The following is a 21,752-nucleotide window of genomic DNA, read 5'->3' on the forward strand; positions in this document are numbered from 1 at the left end:
CTTGGGCTTCGTGGTAACAAATAAATTTTTTCCCAAAATGGCGGCTACATGTGTTACAAAGCGAGATTAAGAAGCCCAGAAATTATATGACCCATAATGCAGTGCAGCCAGCCAATCAATAGATAGCCACCCCCTATAAAAGCCTCATCCTGCACAGTTGCCGCAATTTCACTGTAAACTGGACAGTGTGTTAGAAAACTATAGAAGACTGGATAGGGACAGTGCAGGGACAGTGTAGGGAGATCATAGGGGAGTGTTTGGACGTTATAGGGAAAGTATAGGGAGACTGCAGAGACAGTGCAGGAACAATGCAGACTCAGTGCAATCTCCCTTATTATCAACAGGTGGCCTAAAATACAGGCGTGTTTATTTAGTTCATACAACAATCACTACTCTCTGCTGATTCTCCTTGAACTCTCTGAAGCTTTTGACACTGTAGACCACCATCTCCTACTCACCATGCTCCACTTCTTTACCTCTCCCTCTCACTGTTGGGGTTTCTCAGGGTTTAGTCCTAGGCCATGTCCTCTTCTCTCTTTACACAGCCCCATTTGGTTTCCAGTACCATCTCTATGCTGATGATACACAACTATACACTTCATTCCCCGACATCACCCCTGCTGTGCTACAGAACACCAGTGGCTGTCCGTCCGCTGTCTCTAACATCATGTCCTCTCTCTACCTAAAACTGAATCTTTAAAAAACGGAACTTCTTGTGTTTCTCTCCATCTACTAACCTACCCAAACTTGATATCTCTCTTTCAGTGTGTGACAGCATCATCACTGCTAGGTAGCACACCTGCTGTCTTGGGATGACATTTGACACTGATCTTTCCTTCACCCCCTATATTCACTCTCTCACCCGCTCATGTCACCTGCACCTCAAAAACATCTGTAGAATCTGCCCCTTTCTCACCATGGTAACAACAAGAACTCCAATTGTTGCCCTTATCCATTCCCGGCTCAATTACTGTAACTCACTATTAATTGGCCACCCCCTCACCAGACTTTCCCCTCTCTAATCTATTCTTAACACAGCACCCAGGGTCACCTATCTGTCCAACCGCTACTCCGATGCCACTCTGTGTCAGTCGTTACATTGGTTGCCCATACAGTATAGAATCCAATTTAAACTGCTTGTCCTCACCCACAAAGCCCTCCACAGTGCTGAAACCAGTGCTATATCTCTTCCCTAATTTCTTTCTACCACCCTACCCATGCTCTCTGTTCAGCCAATGACTTACGACTGACTTCCACCATAATTCAAACATTTGACTCCTGGCTCCAAGACTTTTCCCGAGCTGCACCAGTACTCTGGAATGCCCTACCTCAAGAAATTAAGTTAAACTACAATATACACAGTTTTAGGCACTCCCTAAAAATACATAACCTATTACATCCCCTCATCTAACTTGTCTCCGTACATAGCCCATTTATCATTTCCTGAACCTGATCCTCCACCAAACTCTCCACCATACACATGCACCCAGAAACAGTTCACATATCGGCTGCTGATGGGCTCATGCTTTATATCTGCTCGCCTATTTTCCCAAGATGGGCGGACCATTGTACAAAACAAGCACTTTTACCTTTTGTATCACCCCTATCTCCTCATAGATTGTAAGCTCTTATAAGCAAGGTTATTTTTCCCTGAACTGTAAAGCGCTGCAGAATATGTTGGCATTATATAAATAAAGATTACTATTATTATTCATAGTTCATCTGCTGCATTATCATACTTTATCTGTTCTGGGATACATAAACTTACTGTGCATCAAACTTAGTCTACATAGGCAGTCTAATATATAAGCTCATTTACCTAGTTCATCTACTTTGCTATTAATAATCTGTTCAGTTATACATACACTTACTGTATATCAGACTCTGTCAACAGGTGGTCTAATATATAGGCACGCTTATCTAGTACACTTGCTGCACCATTAGTACTTAATCTGTTGTGTTAGACATACACTAACTATACATCAGAATCATTGTCAACAGGTACACTTGCTGCACCATTAATACTTAAAGAGGACCTTTCACTGATTATGACAATGTGAACTCACTATACAGACACGGAGAGCGGCGCCCGGGGATCTCACTGCACTTACTATTATCCCTGGGCGCCACTTCATTCTCCCGCTATGCCCTCTGGTATCTTCGGTCACAAAGTTATGGTAGGCGGAGTCTGCTCTTGTTCTGCTGTAGCGCTGGCCAATCGCAGCGCAGAGCTCACAGCCTGGGAGGTTATTTTCTCCCAGGCTTTGAGCTCTGCAATGCAATTGGCCAGCGCTACAGCAGATTCCACCTACCATAACTTAGTGACTGAAATCTCCGCCTACTATAACTTAGTGAGCGAAGATACCAGAGGGCATAGCGGGAGAATGAAGTGGCGCCCAGGGATAATAGTAAGTGCAGTGAGATCCCCGGGCGCCGCTCTCCGTGTCTGTATAGTGAGTTCACATTGTCATAATCGGTGAAAGGTCCTCTTTAATATGTTTTGTTAAACATAGACTTACTGTAAATCAGACTCATTGTCAACAGGCGGTCTAATTTATAGGCGTGTTTATCTAGTACATTTTCTGCACCATTAATAGTTAATCTGTTTTGTTAAACATAGACTTACTGTGTATCAGATTCACTATTAACAGGCGGTCTAATATATAGGTGTGTTTAACTAGTTCATCTGCTGCATCATTCATGCTTTTTCTGAACATCTGCGCATTGCGCATTGTGGGCCGGCAAAAGTCGCAGGAAGAGTTCGTCACCAGCCTGCCAGCCAATGATCGTCGCTGGCAGGCTGGTGATTTTCAAAAAAATGAATCACAAGCCAGTTAACACATATTTATAAATATAATGTGTTAAATGGCTTCTGTGCTCCTCTGCTGGTCCTTTTCGTCGGTTGGTCCCAGCAGAGGAGCACAGATCACTGTAAGTGCACAAACACCACATATTTAGCCCCAGATCACGCCCCCATCACCCCAATTAACCCCTTGATCACCCCTGTTAATCACAAGTGAAAGGGAAAAAAAGTGATCAGTGTAAACTGTCACTTTTTTTTCACTAGTATTGACAGTTAGGTTTTAGGTTAGTTTAGGCCCCTTTTTTAGGTAGTTAGCGTCAGTTAGCGCCCATCCCACCGCACCGCAGTCACTGATTCGCTGATTAGCGTATCGCTAATCAGCATTGGTACTTTTATAGTATCTATAAGTGATCAGAACTCATGCTTTTCATGCTTTTTCCAATTCATGCTTTTTTGTCAGGCCCATGTTGAGGAGAAGGCCCAAAAAATTTTTAAATTTGGAAACTTGGACGGGTATGCCCCTCACAGAATACCTTGGGGTGTCTTCTTTCCAAAATGGGGTCACTTGTGGGGTATTTATACTGCCCTGGCATTTTAGGGGCCCTAATGCGTGAGAAGTAGTTTGAAATCCAAATGTGTAAAAAATACCCTGTGAAATCCTAAAGGTGCTCTTTAGAATTTGGGCTCCTTTGCCCACCTAGGCTGCAAAAAAGTGTCACACATGTGGTATCGCCGTACTCAGAAGAAGTAGGGCAATGTGTTTTGGGGTGTATATTTACATATACCCATACTGGGTGAGAGAAATATCTCTCTAAAAGTCAACTTTTCCAATTTTTTTATACAAAGTTGTCATTTTAGAGAGATATTTGTATAAAAAAATGGGAAAAGTTGACTTTTAGAGGGATATTTCTCTCACCCAGCATGGGTATATGTAAAAATACACCCCAAAACACATTTCCCTACTTCTTCTGAGTACGGTGATACCACATGTGTGACACTTTTTTGCAGCCTAGGTGGGCAAAGGGGACCAAATTCTAAAGAGCACCTTTAGGATTTCACAGGGCATTTTTTACACATTTGGATTTCAAACTACTTCTCACACATTAGGGCCCCTAAAATGCCAGGGCAGTATAAATACCCCACAAGTGACCCCATTTTGGAAAGAAGACACCCCAAGGTATTTCGTGATGGGCATAGTGAGTTCATGGAAGTTTTTATTTTTTGTCACAAGTTAGTGGAATATAAGACTTTGTAAGAAAAAAAAGACAAAAAAATCATCATTTTCCGCTAACAAGTGACCAAAAATCATGTTTTCAGATGTTAAAGCACTATAGATGTTAAAAGCACTATATTCTAAATATTCTCAAATTCTCGAAGTTGCGATATTCGGAATAAATATTCGTAATTCGAATATTCGCGCTCAATGCTAGTGTCAGGCAGTCAGCATCGAGTGTTGGGGTAAAATGCCATACTTGGCAGTGTGGGAATTTTTTATGAAGTCACTGGAGGAGGTTAGTATGGAGGTATGCAGAATATGTGGGCAGAAGTTGAGGAAAGGTCAGGGTGCTAATGTTGGCATCATGGCCATGCGTCAAAACATGGGGCCAGATTTATAATTACACTTACATCTTACTCCACTTTTGCATATGTCCAAAGTCACTTTTGGTTAAGTCAGATTTATTAATGGTCCTTTAATACTGTGATAAATGTGGTTTGACGGCAGCAATTTATCCTTCAGTAAGCGGCTTTACAAAAGTCGCACATCTTTATGAAAAAGTCGCATGTTCTATTAAAAAGTTGCATGTTCTATTAAAAAGTCGCATAAAATAATTATGGTCCTCGCTGGAGTGAACTTGCGCAATTTTTTTTAATTTTTAAATAATCGCTATAGTAAATCTGTCTAGAGATTAATTTACATAAGAAAACACGCCCACTTTCAGAAAACTTGCAAGTATAGCGCAGAGTCAATAAAAGCCACACATTTTAGCAGTTTTAGCGATTGCGCAAACATTTGCGACTTTTTCACTCCATTATTTTGACTTGAGCTAATGATAAATCTGGCCCATGGCGTTTCACCATAAAGTGGTCTGGGAAAACTGGGAAACAAATGTAGTGGTACAGCCTGATGCAGCAACCACTGCATCTCCCAGTGGCCCACACACCTTCTCCAGCAATCAGGGCTCCTCAACCTCTGCAGAAAGAAACTTTCGTTCGTTCCCTTAGTCTATTGCTCCTGATGCTCCTCCTACTACTACTTATCACATGTTTCACCAGCAATCGATCAGCGAGGCAAAGAGAAAACAGTTTGCGCATCCAATGGCACAGAAGCTGATCATGCACCAGGTCAAGTTGATGGGACTACAGTCCCCCAATTTCCATATTGTGGACATTTCAGAGAACTGATGGCTTGTGCACACCCAAGGTGGAGAGTCCTAAAAGAGCTGTACCAGCCCTGCAAACATATGTTGTGCTGAAGGTGGGCCAATCCTTGAGCCTCTTCATGCCAATGCTGACTTGTGGAGCTATAACTACGGTTAAAGACAATATATGTTCTTTACTAGTGTTGATTACGAATATTAGAATTGTGAATTTTTATCGTGAATATCGGCACTTTAAGAATTCGCAAATTTTTAGAATATAGTGATACAAATTCGTAATTTTGAATATTCAAGATTTTTTAAATCAGCACACATGATCCCTCCCTGCTTCTAGCTTGTGGGCCAATGAGAAGGCTGCAATATCTTTGACTAGGAGTAGTGTTGATTGCGAATTTTCATAATGCGAATTTTCATGATGCAAATTTTTGGGGGCGGCGATAAATATATTCGTCATTTTTTTCCATCTGAAGTCATGATTTCCCCCTGCTTAAGTAATATTCAAATTCGCAATATTCTACAAATATTCTACAAAATATTCGCGAAATATCGCAAATTCAAATATGACCCCTGCCGCTCATCACTATTCTTTACAGCCCACTGGGTATATGTGGTTCTGGCCCAGACATACCAGAAACTTGGTCAGGTGATGGGAATGCCGCCTCAAGGTTGTAATTGTGTGAATTCTGTGCCAATGTCCTCCTCTGCCTCCTCATCCTCCACCCTGTCCTCAGCCTCCACCATAGGCACAGTTCTGAGTGGTCCGCTAGCATACCACTTATGCAAAGCACAGCATTGTCACGTGGATCTGTAGTCTAGAGTCACACCGGGGAGGAACTTCTCCTCAACCAAGAAATCAATTCCTGGCTCTCCTCATCAATTAAGGATTAGAACCATGGTCACCAACAATGGGAAGATTATTCTTTCTGCACTGTATCAGAGAGGGCTAACCCATGCACTCTGCATGGCTCACGTCTTTAAGCTGGTTGTCACCTCAGTCCTGAAGTCTTCCACCCAACTGCAAAACATCTTGAAAATATCAAGGAAACTATGTATGCACTTCAGCCACTTTTACGCAAAACATGCCCTCCTTGACCTAAAAAGGCAGAATGGTGTTCCCCTACATTGCCTCATATCCAAAGTTTCCACATGTAGGAACTCCATGCTCCACATGTTGGATCAACTGTTTGAGCAGAGGAAACCCATGACAGATTTCTTGATGAGGCAGATGGACAGGACTACTCCCCGGTGAAACTTTGACATTAGACAGTGGCAGCTCATTAGTGACACCTACTGTTTTCTCAGGCCCTTGAATTGTGGCTGCAACTAGCTCAATTCCCCCTGGGAAAGCCTGCCCGGTCAGTAGTATGGCATCAAAGTGTGTGTTTAGCACGATGAGTGGCATAGTTATACACAAAGAGAACTCGCCTTTCAATGCAAAATGCCTTACATATAATGATCAAATACTGACCAAATACAGATGGTCTGAAGGTAGATGCTCAAAATACAGGATTAACTTTTTTGGGGTTGTTCTTCTGACGGATCAGAAGAATGGAAAAATAAACAGTAATGTGAACAGAGCCCTACTGTCGACACCCTTCCCACTGTCATGGGGCCACTACTAGACTCTTTGGCAACTGCGTGGTTAAGTCCATGCTGATAAATTAGATCTGATGCTAACATTTATCTGTAATGCTGTTTATACTTCTGTTATTTGGTCAGTTATTTCCATCACTTATTGTGAGCCAAATTCAGGATCCAAACCTACTCTCAGATTAAGTATCATGAATAGATCTGCATCTGCTCTGTGGTTTTGACCCGCACCTGCTTTGGGCTGACAATAACTGATGAGAATTGCTGACTAAATACGTTAAGTGTGAACTAAGCCTAATAATGACTTACAGTCATTCTATAGCTAACAGAAGAGATTCAAAAGCATGTGTTTGCACTGCCACAACATGGATTAAAAGAACCTTTTTTCCTCCACTACTTTATTGGCGCTGCCTCCATGTCTTTATTTTGCTCCACTAAAGAGTCATTGGTACACAGCTCCTGAAGGACTGCACAGCTTCTTTTTTTTTGCTTTACTGAAGGCTACTGTATGCTTTTCTTTTGGTTAAGACTGTTGGTGGCCTGCACTATGAGATTTCTGATAAATGTATGATTTTTTATGTAGTAAAAAAACTTAGCAAAAAAAATCATCCATTTTAAACATCTCCATCTTAGCCACTTTATCCTACATCTATGTTGCTAAAGTAGAACAGCTGCTCTGTAGAGCTGATTTGGGACACCATATCTCTCAATGTACGGTATTTACAATGCATAACAGGTATAAATACTTTGATAAATTACTTTCATACAGTTTTAAAGCTTCTGCTTCACTTCAGAAAATGCAGTAACTTACAAAAAAGACAGTAATTTCACCCATTTAGTGTTTTCCTGTTTAGTTGCATTATTTACAACCATAGAAAGGTTCTAAATCTACACCAGCAAGGATGCAGCTGTAGATTCAGACTGGTGGTGGATGTGCCAATGTTTTGTAGAGACCTATGTCTCTATTTGCTTAGTACATACATGTAGACATTGGAATTTCTTCCAATATATCTTGGCAAAACTGCTCCAACTCCTTTATATTAGATGAGTTGCGTTGCTGTACAGCAGTCTTCAACGTATGCCAGATTCTCAAATGGATTGAGCTCTGAGCTATGAGTAGGCCATTCCAAGACATTTATATTTTTCTCCTTACACCACTTTAGTATAGCTTTAGAAATATGTTTAGGGTCACTATGAGGTAAAAATGTTCTGTTACCTTCATTGCACCAGTCAATATAATTGCAGTGATACTACATATATATAGTTTTTCTTGTGTTTTCTTTATATCGTTTTTCTTTTTTATTTGTATCCCCATAACCTTTTTAATTTTCTATGAAGCTATGTGATCCGTAGAATTTATTAATATAATTTTGAAGTATGAATGTTGATCGCTTTTTATGAAAAATGTTCACCAGGTGACTTTCAGTTTATTCGTTTTTTTTTTTTTGTCACTCCCTGCCTTCCCAAACCCATATCCTATTATATTTTTTCACTCACATAGCTTATTAGGACTTGTTTTTGTGGGAAAAATTGCACTTTCTAATAGCACCATTTACTATTGCATACAATGTAGTGGGAAAATGGAAAAAAAATGCTAAAGGGGTGGAAAACAAAACAAAATTCCTTCACAGTTTTATAGGTTTTCTTTTTATAGCAGTCTCTATGCAGTGAAACTGACATGTCAGCTTAATTCTGTGGGTCAGTATGATGAAAGCAATACCATATTTATATTGTTTTCGAGTGTTTTATTACTATTAAAAAAACTAAAACTTTAGAAAAAAAATTATAGTTAGTTTTTTACAGGGAAATCTCTACTTTCATTCATACCATTTTGGAACGTGGTTGACTTTATGATAACTTTTTATACCATTTGTTTTGGAGGTGACGTGGCAAAAAAACAGCAAATCAGCCATTTTGAAATTTTTTCGTTATGTAGTTCACCATACAGGATAATTGCATTTTATAGTTTATATAATATAGCATTTTGAGACATAGCATTTTTGGACACAGCAGTGAAATGTATCTTTTTTTAACATGGTGATTTGTTTTTTGTTTAAAATTTAATTTAATTTTTCCTTTTTTTTTTTCTCTTGGATCATTGAATCACTTCTCTCATAGCCTTCATGTATTTAAGAATGCAGCCTATGGGAGATTCAATATATTTCTATGTAGCATTGCCTCCTCCAGGCTTCCACAGAAAAATGCCTGTGGCGGGTGTGATAACCTCAAATAGGCTTGGAGTTACCACCACCAAGAGCGGCTTCCCCGTTCCCCATGGAAAAGCTATTTTCAAGCCCCAGAAGCTTAGCGCTTCCAGATGAAGCTGTCTTAGATGCCATGGTCACAATTTTTCATCATATCTGAGGGGTTAGACATTAGCCCTGGATGTATGCTGTTTAAAAAAAAGCAAAAAAACTGCAGCTGTGGTGCTTGTTGAGCTCATGAACTGATGCCATATATAAAGACCTGGGGGAGATTTACCAAACTGGTATAAAGTAGAAATAGCTTAGTTGACCAGAGCAACCAGATTCCACATTTCACATTTGCCATGTGGCTTAGATACATATAGCCGTCATATAGCTTAGATACATATAGCCATCATACAGCTTAGATATACATAGCTGCCATATAGCTTAGATACATATAACCATCATACAGCTTAGATAGACATAGCTGCCATATAGCTTAGATACATACAGCTGTCATATAGCTTAGATACATATAGCTGCCATAGAGCTTAGATACATATAGGTGTCATATAGCTTAGATACATATAGCCGTCATATAGCTTAAATGCATATAGCTGTCATGTGGCTTAGATACATATAGCCATCAAATAGCTTAGATAGATATAGGTGTCATATAGCTTAGATACATATAGCTGCCATAGAGATTAGATACATATAGCCATCATATAGCTTAGATACATATAGCCATCATATAGCTTAGATAGTGTGAGAGATGGGCTTTATATCTCTATAAAATGTGGTGTGAAAATTCTGTAGTACACAAACCATATGTATTAGAAGGTCAATAAGGGAGGGGGAAAATGGGGATTACATTACAGTTTTCAAATATACCTATGAACTCATAGTTGAAGTTGCTGAAACCACTCCTATCAGGTTAAGGAGCCAATAGTATTTTCTTTAGGAACACCCCTTTTGTGATGTCATGTCTGCTATTTAAGTCACTGTAATGTGAATAAAGCTTTCTTCTACCATGGCTCAGGGGGTTGAGAAGATGCTTTCATGAAACCACCTAGTGTGTCTGGTCTCACTATGAAAGCAGTATGATATGTACATGCTTATACTTTTAATTGATTTGGCACCACACAAACAAGATGAGAAGCGCATGAATTGTGCTGACAATAGACATAGCTATCATATAGCTTAGATAGACATAGCTTTCATATAGCTTAGATACATACAGCTGTCATATAGCTTAGATACATGTAGCTGCCATAGAGCTTAGATACATATAGGTGTCATATAGCTTAGAAACATATAGCTGCCATGTGGCTTAGATACATATAGCCATCATATAGCTTAGATAGATATAGCTGTCATATAGCTTAGATAGACATACAGTTGCAATAAAAAGTATGTGAACCCTTTGGAATGATATGGATTTCTGCACAAATTGGTCATCAAAATGTGATCTGATCTTCATCTAAGTCATAACAATAGACAATCACAGTCTGCTTAAATAATAACACACAAAGAATTAAATGTTACCATGTGGTTTTTATTGACACACCATGTAAATAGTCACAGTGCAGGTGGAAAAAGTATGTGAACCCCTAGACTAATTATTTCTCAAGAGCTAATTGGAGTGAGGTGTCAGCCAACTGAAGTCCAATCAATGAGATGAGATTAGAGGTGTTAGTTACAGCTGCCCTGCCCTATAAAAAACACACACCAGTTCTAGGTTTGCTTTTCACAAGAAGCATTGCCTGATGTGAATGATGCCTCTCACAAAAGAGCTCTCAGAAGACCTACGATTAAGAATTGTTGACTTGCATGAAGCTGGAAAGGGTTATAAAAGTATCCATAAAAGCCTTTCTGTTCATCAGTCCACGGAAAGACAAATTGTCTATAAATGGAGAAAGTTCAGCACTGCTGCTACTCTCCCTAGGAGTGGCCATCCTGTAAAGATGACTGCAAGAGCAGAGCGCAGACTGCTCAATGAGGTGAGGAAGAATCCTAGAGTGTCAGCTAAAGACTTACAAAGGTCTCTGGCATATGCTGACATCCCTGTTAGCGAGTCTACGATACATAAAACACTAAACAAGAATGGATTTCATGGGAGGATACCACAAAGGAAGCCACTGCTGTCCAAAAAAAACATTGCTGCACGTTTACAGTTTGCACAAGAGCACCTGGATGTTCCACAGCAGTACTGGCAAAATATTCTGTGGACAGATGAAACCAAAGTTGAGTTGTTTGGAAGAAACACGCAACACTGTGTGGAGAAAAAGAGGCACAGCACACCAACATCAAAACCTCATCCCAACTGTAAAGTATGGTGATGGGGGCATTATGGTTTGGGGCTGCTTTGCTACATCAGGGCCTGGACGGATTGCTATCATCGAAGGAAAAATGAATTCCCAAGTTTATCAAGACATTTAGCAGGAGAACTTAAGGCCATCTGTCCACTAGCTGAAGCTCAACAGAAGATGGGTGTTGCAATAGGACAACGACCCAAAGCATAGAAGTAAAGCAACAACAGAATGGCTTAAACAGAAGAAAATACACCTTCTGGAGCGGCCCAGTCAGAGTACTGACCTCAACCTGATTTAGATGCTGTGGCATGACCTCAAGAAAGCAATTCACACCAGACATCCCAAGAATATTGCTGAATTGAAACAGTTCTGTAAAGAGGCATGGTCAAGAATTACTCCTGACCGTTGTGCATGTCTGATCTGTAAATACAGGAAACGTTTGGTTGAAGTTATTGCTGCCAAAGGAGGTTCAACCAGTTATTAAATCCAAGGGTTCACATACTTTTTCCACATGCACTGTGAATGTTTGCATGGTGTGTTCTATAAAAACATGGTAACATTTAATTCTTTGTTTGTTATTAGGTCAAGCAGACTGTGATTGTCTATTGTTGTGACTTAGATGAAGATCAGATCACATTTTATGACCAATTTGTGCAGAAATCCATATACAGGGAGTGCAGAATTATTAGGCAAATGAGTATTTTGACCACATCATCCTCTTTATGCATGTTGTCTTACTCCAAGCTGTATAGGCTCGAAAGCCTACTACCAATTAAGCATATTAGGTGATGTGCATCTCTGTAATGAGAAAGGGTGTGGTCTAATGACATCAACACCCTATATCAGGTGTGCATAATTATTAGGCAACTTCCTTTCCTTTGGCAAAATGGGTCAAAAGAAGGACTTGACAGGCTCAGAAAAGTCAAAAATTGTGAGATATCTTGCAGAGGGATGCAGCACTCTTAAAATTGCAAAGCTTCTGAAGCGTGATCATCGAACAATCAAGCGTTTCATTCAAAATAGTCAACAGGGTCGCAAGAAGCGTGTGGAAAAACCAAGGCGCAAAATAACTGCCCATGAACTGAGAAAAGTCACCAGTTTGGCCATATTTCAGAGCTGCAACATCACTGGAGTGCCCAAAAGCACAAGGTGTGCAATACTCAGAGACATGGCCAAGGTAAGAAAGGCTGAAAGACGACCACCACTGAACAAGACACACAAGCTGAAACGTCAAGACTGGGCCAAGAAATATCTCAAGACTGATTTTTCTAAGGTTTTATGGACTGATGAAATGAGAGTGAGTCTTGATGGGCCAGATGGATGGGCCCGTGGCTGAATTGGTAAAGGGCAGAGAGCTCCAGTCCGACTCAGACGCCAGCAAGGTGGAGGTGGAGTACTGGTTTGGGCTGGTATCATTAAAGATGAGCTTGTGGGGTCTTTTCTGGTTGAGGACGGAGTCAAGCTCAACTCCCAGTCCTACTGCCAGTTTCTGGAAGACACCTTCTTCAAGCAGTGGTACAGGAAGAAGTCTGCATCCTTCAAGAAAAACATGATTTTCATGCAGGACAATGCTCCATCACACGCGTCCAAGTACTCCACAGCATGGCTGGCAAGAAAGGGTATAAAAGAAGAAAATCTAATGACATGGCCTCCTTGTTCACCTGATCTGAACCCCATTGAGAACCTGTGGTCCATCATCAAATGTGAGATTTACAAGGAGGGAAAACAGTACACCTTTCTGAACAGTGTCTGGGAGGCTGTGGTTGCTGCTGCACGCAATGTTGATAGTGAACAGATCAAAACACTGACAGAATCCATGGATGGCAGGCTTTTGAGTGTCCTTGCAAAGAAAGGTGGCTATATTGGTCACTGATTTGTTTTTGTTTTGTTTTTGAATGTCAGAAATGTATATTTGTGAATGTTGAGATGTTATATTGGTTTCACTGGTAAAAATAAATAATTGAAATGGGTATATATTTGTTATTTGTTAAGTTGCCTAATAATTATGTACAGTAATAGTCACCTGCACACACAGATATCCCCCTAAAATAGCTAAAACTAAAAACAAACTAAAAACTACTTCCAAAAATATTCAGCTTTGATATTAATGAGTTTTTTGGGTTCATTGAGAACATGGTTGTTGTTCAATAATAAAATCAATCCTCAAAAATACAACTTGCCTAATAATTCTGCACTCCCTGTAATTCCAAAGGGTTCACATACTTTTTCTTGCAACTGTAGCTGTCATATAGCTTAGATACATATAGCTGCCATAGAGCTTAGATACATATAGCCATCATATAGCTTAGATAGACATAGCTGTCATATAGCTTAGATACATATAGCTGTCATATAGCTTAGATCTTAGCAGATCTTCTGCCTGTGTGAGCTAGGAGATAGTCATGTGACTGTTTTTCTTATACAAAGTTAGGATGTGCAGAGCAGGGTGCGGGGAAGGCCAGTCCTACCTAGTACAACACACAGCAATACAGAACAAAACAGGCACACTAGAGTAAGATTTTCTTTGTAACTGCTCTCTAGTATGGCCACAAGATACATTTTTTAAGGGTGCTCATTATCATAAGGGAGACTAAAAAATATGCATAAGTATTGTATACTAGGCGACATTACTCTTGGTTTCTAGGAAGAGTATATGCAAATCGCATATCTTAATTTTTCTGGCAATAGATAGGATATCACCTCTTTTCTTTTTTTATCAGGCAAGCTAATTTGCATACCTTTGGCTTTCTGGGAAAAATATTCAAATTGGCTTTTCTCCCTAAATAGAAAAGAATGCTAATATAGAAAAGAATGCTAATCTTTTCTCATGCCAGACAAATTAAAGGGATTCTGTCACCTCCCCTAAGGCAAAAAACGATTTAAAACCAGCCATGCAGCACAGCTTACCTGGATTAGGCTGTGCTGTTCAATCTTGAAATCCGTCCAGCAGTTAGTTCAAAAAACGAGTTTGATCAATAAGGAAATGCGTCCTGAAGGTGCCCAGAGGGGCGTTTTTTTCTTCTGAGAGAGCCCAGTCCCGCCCCTTTTTCAGTGCCCAGCCCGCCTTCCTTTTACTTCCTAACCGCCGCCCCCAGCCTGCCACAGCCTCCCCTTCCTCTCCTCCCCCTCCCTCTTGCCGAACGAAGTCTCGCACAGGCGCAGTACCCACTGAGGGCTGCGCCTGTGCGATCATCAGGAGACTGAGGGCGGCAGCTTCATCTTCGTCACTGGGCATGCGCCGAGCCCAGTGACGTCCGATGCTCGCTCTTCCCTCAGTCAGCAGGGAAGAGAGAGCATCGGACGTCACTGGGCTCGGCGCATGCCCAGTGACGAAGATGAAGCTGCCGCCCTCAGTCTCCTGATGATCGCACAGGCGCAGCCCTCAGTGGGTACTGCGCCTGTGCGAGACTTCGTTCGGCAAGAGGGAGGGGGAGGAGAGGAAGGGGAGGCTGTGGCAGGCTGGGGGCGGCGGTTAGGAAGTAAAAGGAAGGCGGGCTGGGCACTGAAAAAGGGGCGGGACTGGGCTCTCTCAGAAGAAAAAAACGCCCCTCTGGGCACCTTCAGGACGCATTTCCTTATTGATCAAACTCGTTTTTTGAACTAACTGCTGGACGGATTTCAAGATTGAACAGCACAGCCTAATCCAGGTAAGCTGTGCTGCATGGCTGGTTTTAAATCGTTTTTTGCCTTAGGGGAGGTGACAGAATCCCTTTAAGATAGGCAATCTGCATATACTCTTTATAGAAACCAAGAGTAATGTTGCCTGGCATACAATACTCATGTATATTTTTGGTCTCACTAATGATACAAAGCACCCCGAAGAGTACCCCACAAGGCCAGTCAACCAACTAAGGCAAATTTATTTTGGGATAGTCTCTTTCTCTTCTATTTTCATGTAATTGTTGCTTCAAGGTTTCTCTTGTTCATTTGAAGCTAATCTAAAATGGTGAAATGGAATAAATAATTCTTAAAGGGATTGTCTGATTTGCTGTACAGAATAGGAAGGTGAATAAGAAGCAGTTGACGCAAATGGGGACAGCAGAATGGTAATCACTGCTTATACCTGAGCATAGTAAGCAGGTAAACAGTGAGGACAACAAAGCTTTTTAACCAAATTTTTTTTTTATCATGAAATGAATCGTGAAAGGTTCACTTATCTCTAATGACAATGGTTTTCAAAAGGATATAACTACTTTAATAAGCGGTACAGTCATAACAAATTTCATGAGCACGTTGAAAAATATTTAAGTTCAAAAGAAAAAAATATGTTGTTAACAAATTATATTTTAGATTTAATTTTCCAGGACCACTTAAAAAAATGTAAGCTGCAATAACACGCTGCAATGGGAAAAAAAACTGTTGTGGTAAATTTATCAAAACTGGTGAAAAAGAAAAGTGGCTTAGGTCCCAATAGCAATCGATCAGATGATTTATTTATTTTTTTCCAAAGAAGCTCTGAAAAATAAGAGATAGAATCTGATTGGCAACTAAGCTACGGTACTTTTCCTTTTCACTACTTTTCAGAAATATCCCCCAATTTGTCAGCATCATAAATTTCTCACATTCTCAAAAAACATTCTGTATACTGAACAAAAAGATTCTATAGCTTTTACAATCTATGGAAATGTACACCTTACCAGAGTAACTTGTTCAGTGGACACATTTTCGTCAACAACAGCAGACTCACTGGTGTCTATGAGATTCTCTGTGGGGACATTCTGCATTGGTTTCAGATAAGCAATTTCATTCTGCTTTGAGTCCAGAGTCACACACACATCATATGAGAATGGGAAAGGTAAACTTGTATCACTGATCTCAGAAGGACATCCCAGGGTGAACTGAGGGTACATATTTCTACTATATGTTCCAAAAGAAGGTGGTACACTTGACTTTTGGCACTTAAAAATTAATGTAATCAATACTGTTATAATGAACAATAAGGAAATCAGAGCTATGGCGATTACAAGGTAAAAGGTTGCATTAGAAGAAATTTCTGATTTACTTGGATGGTGTTTTATCTCTGGTAAAACCTGCTGAAAGTTTTCTGCTACAACCATATTTATTGTGACTGTAGATGACAAAGATGGGACACCATTATCTTTTACCAGAACCACAATCTTTTGCCTCAAAGATTCCATATCTGGAAGATCTCTTCCTATTCTGATTTCTCCAGTATATTGGTCAATGGTAAATAAAGATGGTTCTTGAACTTGTAAAAAGTGATAGGAGAGCCAGGCATTGTGTCCAGAGTCAGCATCCACTGCAATAACTTTGGTGACTAGATAACCTTTCTTAGCAAAGTGAGGAATAAATTCAAATAATGCTGATCCCTCAGGGTCTGGTGATGGGTAGAGAATCTTAGGAGCATTATCATTCTTATCAATGATACATATCCTCACTGTGACATTACTGCTTAGAGGAGGAGATCCACTGTCTTTAGCCATCACCTGGAACTGAAATTCCCGCAACTGTTCATAGTCAAATGACCTCTGGGCATAGATCACTCCACTTATTGAATTAATGGAAATATATGATGTGACTGGAATATTGTCAATAGTTGAGCCTATTATAGAGTAAATTATCTGAGCATTCTCATTATCATCTGGGTCTGAGGCATGGACAGTGTGCAATGAAGTTCCAGCAGGAGTATGTTCTTGAATATAAGCAACATAGATAGGCTTATTGAACAGTGGACAATTGTCGTTTATATCAAAAATGCTTATATAAATTTCCTTCGTAGTAACCATTTGAGGGATGCCTCCATCCTCAGCTATAATGGTGACATTATAAGTAGAATTTTTCTCTCTATCCATGTAACTTGCAGTCACAAGTTTGTAGTAATTGTTAGACGATGGAATTAATATAAATGTACTGGTTTCTGATATTTGGCATGAAACTTCACCATTTTTCCCAGAATCTAAATCTTTTATATGAATTAATGCAACAGGTGTCCCAGGTGCAGAATCCTCTGGAATAGGTGTCGTCAGTGAAGCAAGCATTATTTCAGGTGCATTATCATTGACATCCTCTATTTGTATTATTATAGTACATTTAGCAACAAGACCTCCACCATCTGTAGCTTTCACAGTCATCTGGTATGTTTTTGTTAACTCATAATCCAATTCTCCTTTTGTTGTAATAATTCCAGATTTAGAGTCCAAAATAAAGACATCATATGCTTTTTCTGGGATATGACTAAATAAGTATATAACTTTGGCATTGGATCCTTCGTCTTTGTCAGTAGCATTAAGTTGAAGAACAAGGGAACCTACTGGTGAATTTTCATTTAAATTGATTCTATAGGTGTCCTGACTAAATACTGGATAATTGTCATTGACATCTTGAATTGAGATTTTGATAACAGCAGTTCCAATTCTCTGAGGATTTCCTCCATCAGATGCAGTCAGAATTAAAGTATATATTTGTTGCTTCTCTCGATCTAGGCTTTGCTCCAAGATCAGCTCTGGATGTTTTATCCCTTCACTGTCAGTTTTTTCCCCTAAGGTAAAATGTGGATTTTGGCTCAAAGTATAACTTTGTAAAGAATTAGTCCCGATATCCAGATCAAGTGCATTTCCCAGAATAAAACGTGCACCTGGGGAAGCAGATTCACTTATTCCTAGCTCAAAAATAGTGTGAAAAAATATTGGTGAATTGTCATTTATATCCTGGATTTCCACCTTGACAGGATAAACATTCATAGGATTTTCAGCCAGAATCTCAAGGTCCATAAAGCAGATCTGCTCTGATCCACAAAGCTCTTCCCTATCTATCCTGTCACTGACATATAAGTTGCCATTTTCTGTGCTTACATTGAAATAATTCCTGCTGGCATGGGAGACAATCCTTAATTTTCTTATTTCTAATTCATTAGTATTCAATCCTAAATCCTTCACCAAATTCCCAACTACAGCATTTATCTTCATCTCTTCTAGAATTGAATAATGAAGTGGATTAGAAACAGCCACAGAACACAAAGTAAAGCACAAAAATATTACTTGCCATGCCATGATGTCTATAGAAGAAAGGTCTTGTATTGTCCTTTAAAATCCAAAGAAAGCTGCAATATACTGTATGATCCTGAATCATAGCAGGAAAATTATACAAATTCAAAGAGGAGGGTATCCTTCTTGAAGAACTCCAATATCTGGTTATTCTAAGTATCACCAGCTATACACACACAATATTCAGCTTGTCTACCATCTTATCCAACACTGACATCATGAGGACAAATGTAAGAACTGCAAGAGTATACTTACAATATTCAGCATACTCTTTTAATTCATCATATTATCAGCTAACATGCAATCACATGATAAAGGAAATCAAAGCTACATTATTAATTATATTGAATAATAATGAGCAGGTGCTCCAAACAAATATTTCTATACTACATTTAATGAACATAAAAATAAAAACTACAATAAATATACATAGAATATCAATGTAAAATTATAAAGATATTAACAGAATTTCATCTAACTATTCCAATCCAGACAGAAAGAGTGTCAAAAATTATATATAATAATAAATGCAGCATGTCAGTTAAAACATAACGATAAAACACCAAATCTATGGCTCATACATAGTCCAAAGAAAGCTTTATAGTTGTATAGTATTATTGTGCAGTATTTAGGCAGTCGATAATGTCAAATAGTTTTGGACTCGCAATAACATAAAAAATATCAGGTGGCTAGAAATACAAGAATGGTAGCCCCGTGGATGAATTAAATATCACGTGATCTTTATGCGGCTTTTAGTTACCGCTGTGTCGTGCACTCTCGGTTCTCTGCTTCATGATCTGCAATATTGACGATACACACTTACGGCCTCATCAGGGGCGCTGTACTCCCCTGCACCTGTAGTGTAATTCCACTTGAGCCAAACACAGAAGGTCAGCTGTGACTTGCAGTACTACAAACTCACAATGCTGTACTTTATAGTGCTATGGATTGCCGGCTTCAGAACAGATGTCTCTTTCTTTGGTATCATTCGTGGTTCTTTATTTTTAGTAGTGCAAATCCATAAGGTAACACAAAATAAAGATGATAAAAATTAAGTCACATTCCAATCTGAATTTTTTTTTTTCCTTTCTGAATCAGGTGAGCCACCCATTGTTATTATACTATATTATCAATTAAATATATTTTAATACAGACAATTATTTTTACAATGTATCTGTAATAAAACTATTCTATACATAACAATAATGTTTATTTCAGTAATGCAACTTAAAAGGTGAAACTAATATATGAGATTACATGCAAAGCAAGATATTTCAAGCCTTTATGTGTTATAATTTAGATAAAAACCCCAAAGTCACAATCTCAGTTACCCTTTGCTCAGGTGGTATGGATTAATTAGCTGACTAGAGTGTGACACTTTGAGCCTAGAATATTGAACCTTTTCACAATATTCTAATTTTAAGTTGCATTAATGCAACTCCTTTTAAGTTGCATTACTGAAATAAATGAACTTTTGCATTATATTCAAATTTTTTGAGTTTCACCTATATATATATATATATATATATATAGTGTAATTCCACTACAATCTTCAATTTACAGTGCCTAAAGAATATTAATACGTAGTGTACTTTGAATATCAACATATACTTCCAAAATAATAATGCTTACAGTCAATGCCATCTTTGTGTTACTGCAACTAAAACAAAAGTTGTTTTGCAATGCATAATAAAGACCAATGCTATGGGTCCTATGGGCATAAATGACAAGAATGAACTAGCAATGTTCCTATAACTTGCATACTACCAAATGCCGCAACTTCAACAGCGACGGATTTTTAAGTACACAGCTTTACTGATTACAGAGGTTCACAGGCATGTCAAGTCATGTTCTAATATATTTATCTCTATCTATCTACTGTAATCTATCACTCCATATATCTAAAAATCCTAATACATTTCTATAAAAATTCTATAAAATACCTATCAAGCTATTAAAACTAATAAAATCTTAATAAATTAATATAAAAATTATATACATCCTTATCAAGATATTAAAAAAAATAACAAACATTCTAATAAAATGCTATAAAAATCCTATAAAATACCTATCAAGCCATTAAAACAAATAAAAATCCTAATAAAGTACTATAAAAATTCTATAAAACCCCTATCAAGCTTTTAAAAACCTAATAAAAAGCCTAATAAATTCCAATAAAATTCTATAAAACTCCTATCAAGCTATTAAAACTAATAAAAAATCAATTCAATTCCTATAAAAATCCTATTAAACCACTATCAAGCTACAAACCGGATTCCCAAAAAGTTGGGACACTATACAAATCGTGACTAAAAACTGAATGCAATGATGTGGAGGTGCCAACTTCTAATATTTTATTCAGAATAGAACATAAATCACAGAACAAAAGTTTAAACTGTGAAAATGTACCATTTTAAGGGAAAAATATGTTGAATCAGAATTTCATGGTGTCAACAAATCCCCAAAAAGTTGGGACAAGGCAATTTTCACCACTGTGTGGCATCTCCCCTTCTTCTTACAACACTCAACAGACGTCTGGGGACCGAGGAGACCAGTTTCTCAAGTTTAGAAATAGGAATGCTCTCCCTCTCTTGTCTAATACAGGCCTCTAACTGTTCAATCGTCTTGGGCCTTCTTTGTTGCACCTTCCTCTTTATGATGCGCCAAATGTTTTCTATAGGTGAAAGATCTGGACTGCAGACTGGCCATTTCAGTACCTGGATCCTTCTCCTACGCAGCCATGATGTTGTGATTGATGCAGAATGTGGTCTGGCATTATCTTGTTGAAAAATGCAGGGTCTTCCCTGAAAGAGATGACGTCTGGATGGGAGCATATGTTGTTCTAGAACCTGAATATATTTTTCTGCATTGATGGTGCCTTTCCAGACATGCAAGCTGCCCATGCCACAGGCACTCATGCAACTCCATACCATCAGAGATGCAGGCTTCTGAACTGAGCGTTGATAACAACTTGGGTTGTCCTTGTCCTCTTTGGTCCGGATGACACGGCGTCCCAGATTTCCAAAAAGAACTTTGAATCGTGACTCGTCTGACCACAGAACAGTCCATTTTGCCACACTCCATTTTAAATGATCCCTGGCACAGTGAAAACACCTGAGCTTGTGGATTTTGCTTAGAAATGGCTTCTTCTTTGCACTGTAGAGTTTCAGCTGGCAACGCCGGATGGCACGGTGGATTGTGTTCACTGACAATGGTTTCTGGAAGTATTCCTGAGCCCATTCTGTGATTTCCTTTACAGTAGCATTCCTGTTTTCTGGTGCAGTGTCGTTTAAGGGCCCGGAGATCATGGGCATCCAGTATGGTTTTACGGCATTGACCCTTACGCACAGAGATTGTTCCAGATTCTCTGAATCTTCGGATGATGTTATGCACAGTTGATGATGATAGATGCAAAGTCTTTGCAATTTTTCGCTGGGTAACACCTTTCTGATATTGCTCCACTATCTTTCTGCGCA

At 39.1% G+C, this 21,752-nt stretch overlaps 1 protein-coding gene across 1 annotated transcript; it reads right to left on the bottom strand.

The window, feature by feature from the left end:
- Window positions 1-15,888: 15,888 nt before the first annotated feature.
- On the bottom strand, window positions 15,889-18,282 carry LOC122926021 (protocadherin gamma-B2-like). The gene has a single exon (XM_044277411.1). It carries the CDS (start codon window positions 18,280-18,282, stop codon window positions 15,889-15,891), a length of 2,394 nt encoding a protein of 797 aa, XP_044133346.1.
- Window positions 18,283-21,752: the final 3,470 nt, after the last annotated feature.

Source organism: Bufo gargarizans, chromosome 2 (assembly GCF_014858855.1).
Source record: "Bufo gargarizans isolate SCDJY-AF-19 chromosome 2, ASM1485885v1, whole genome shotgun sequence".
Taxonomy (NCBI): Eukaryota; Metazoa; Chordata; class Amphibia; order Anura; family Bufonidae; genus Bufo; species Bufo gargarizans.

Coding starts and splice junctions, on each gene's coding strand:
- LOC122926021 (XM_044277411.1), bottom strand. CDS start 18,282: ATGGCATGGCAAGTAATATTTTTGTGCTTTACTTTGTGTTCTGTGGCT.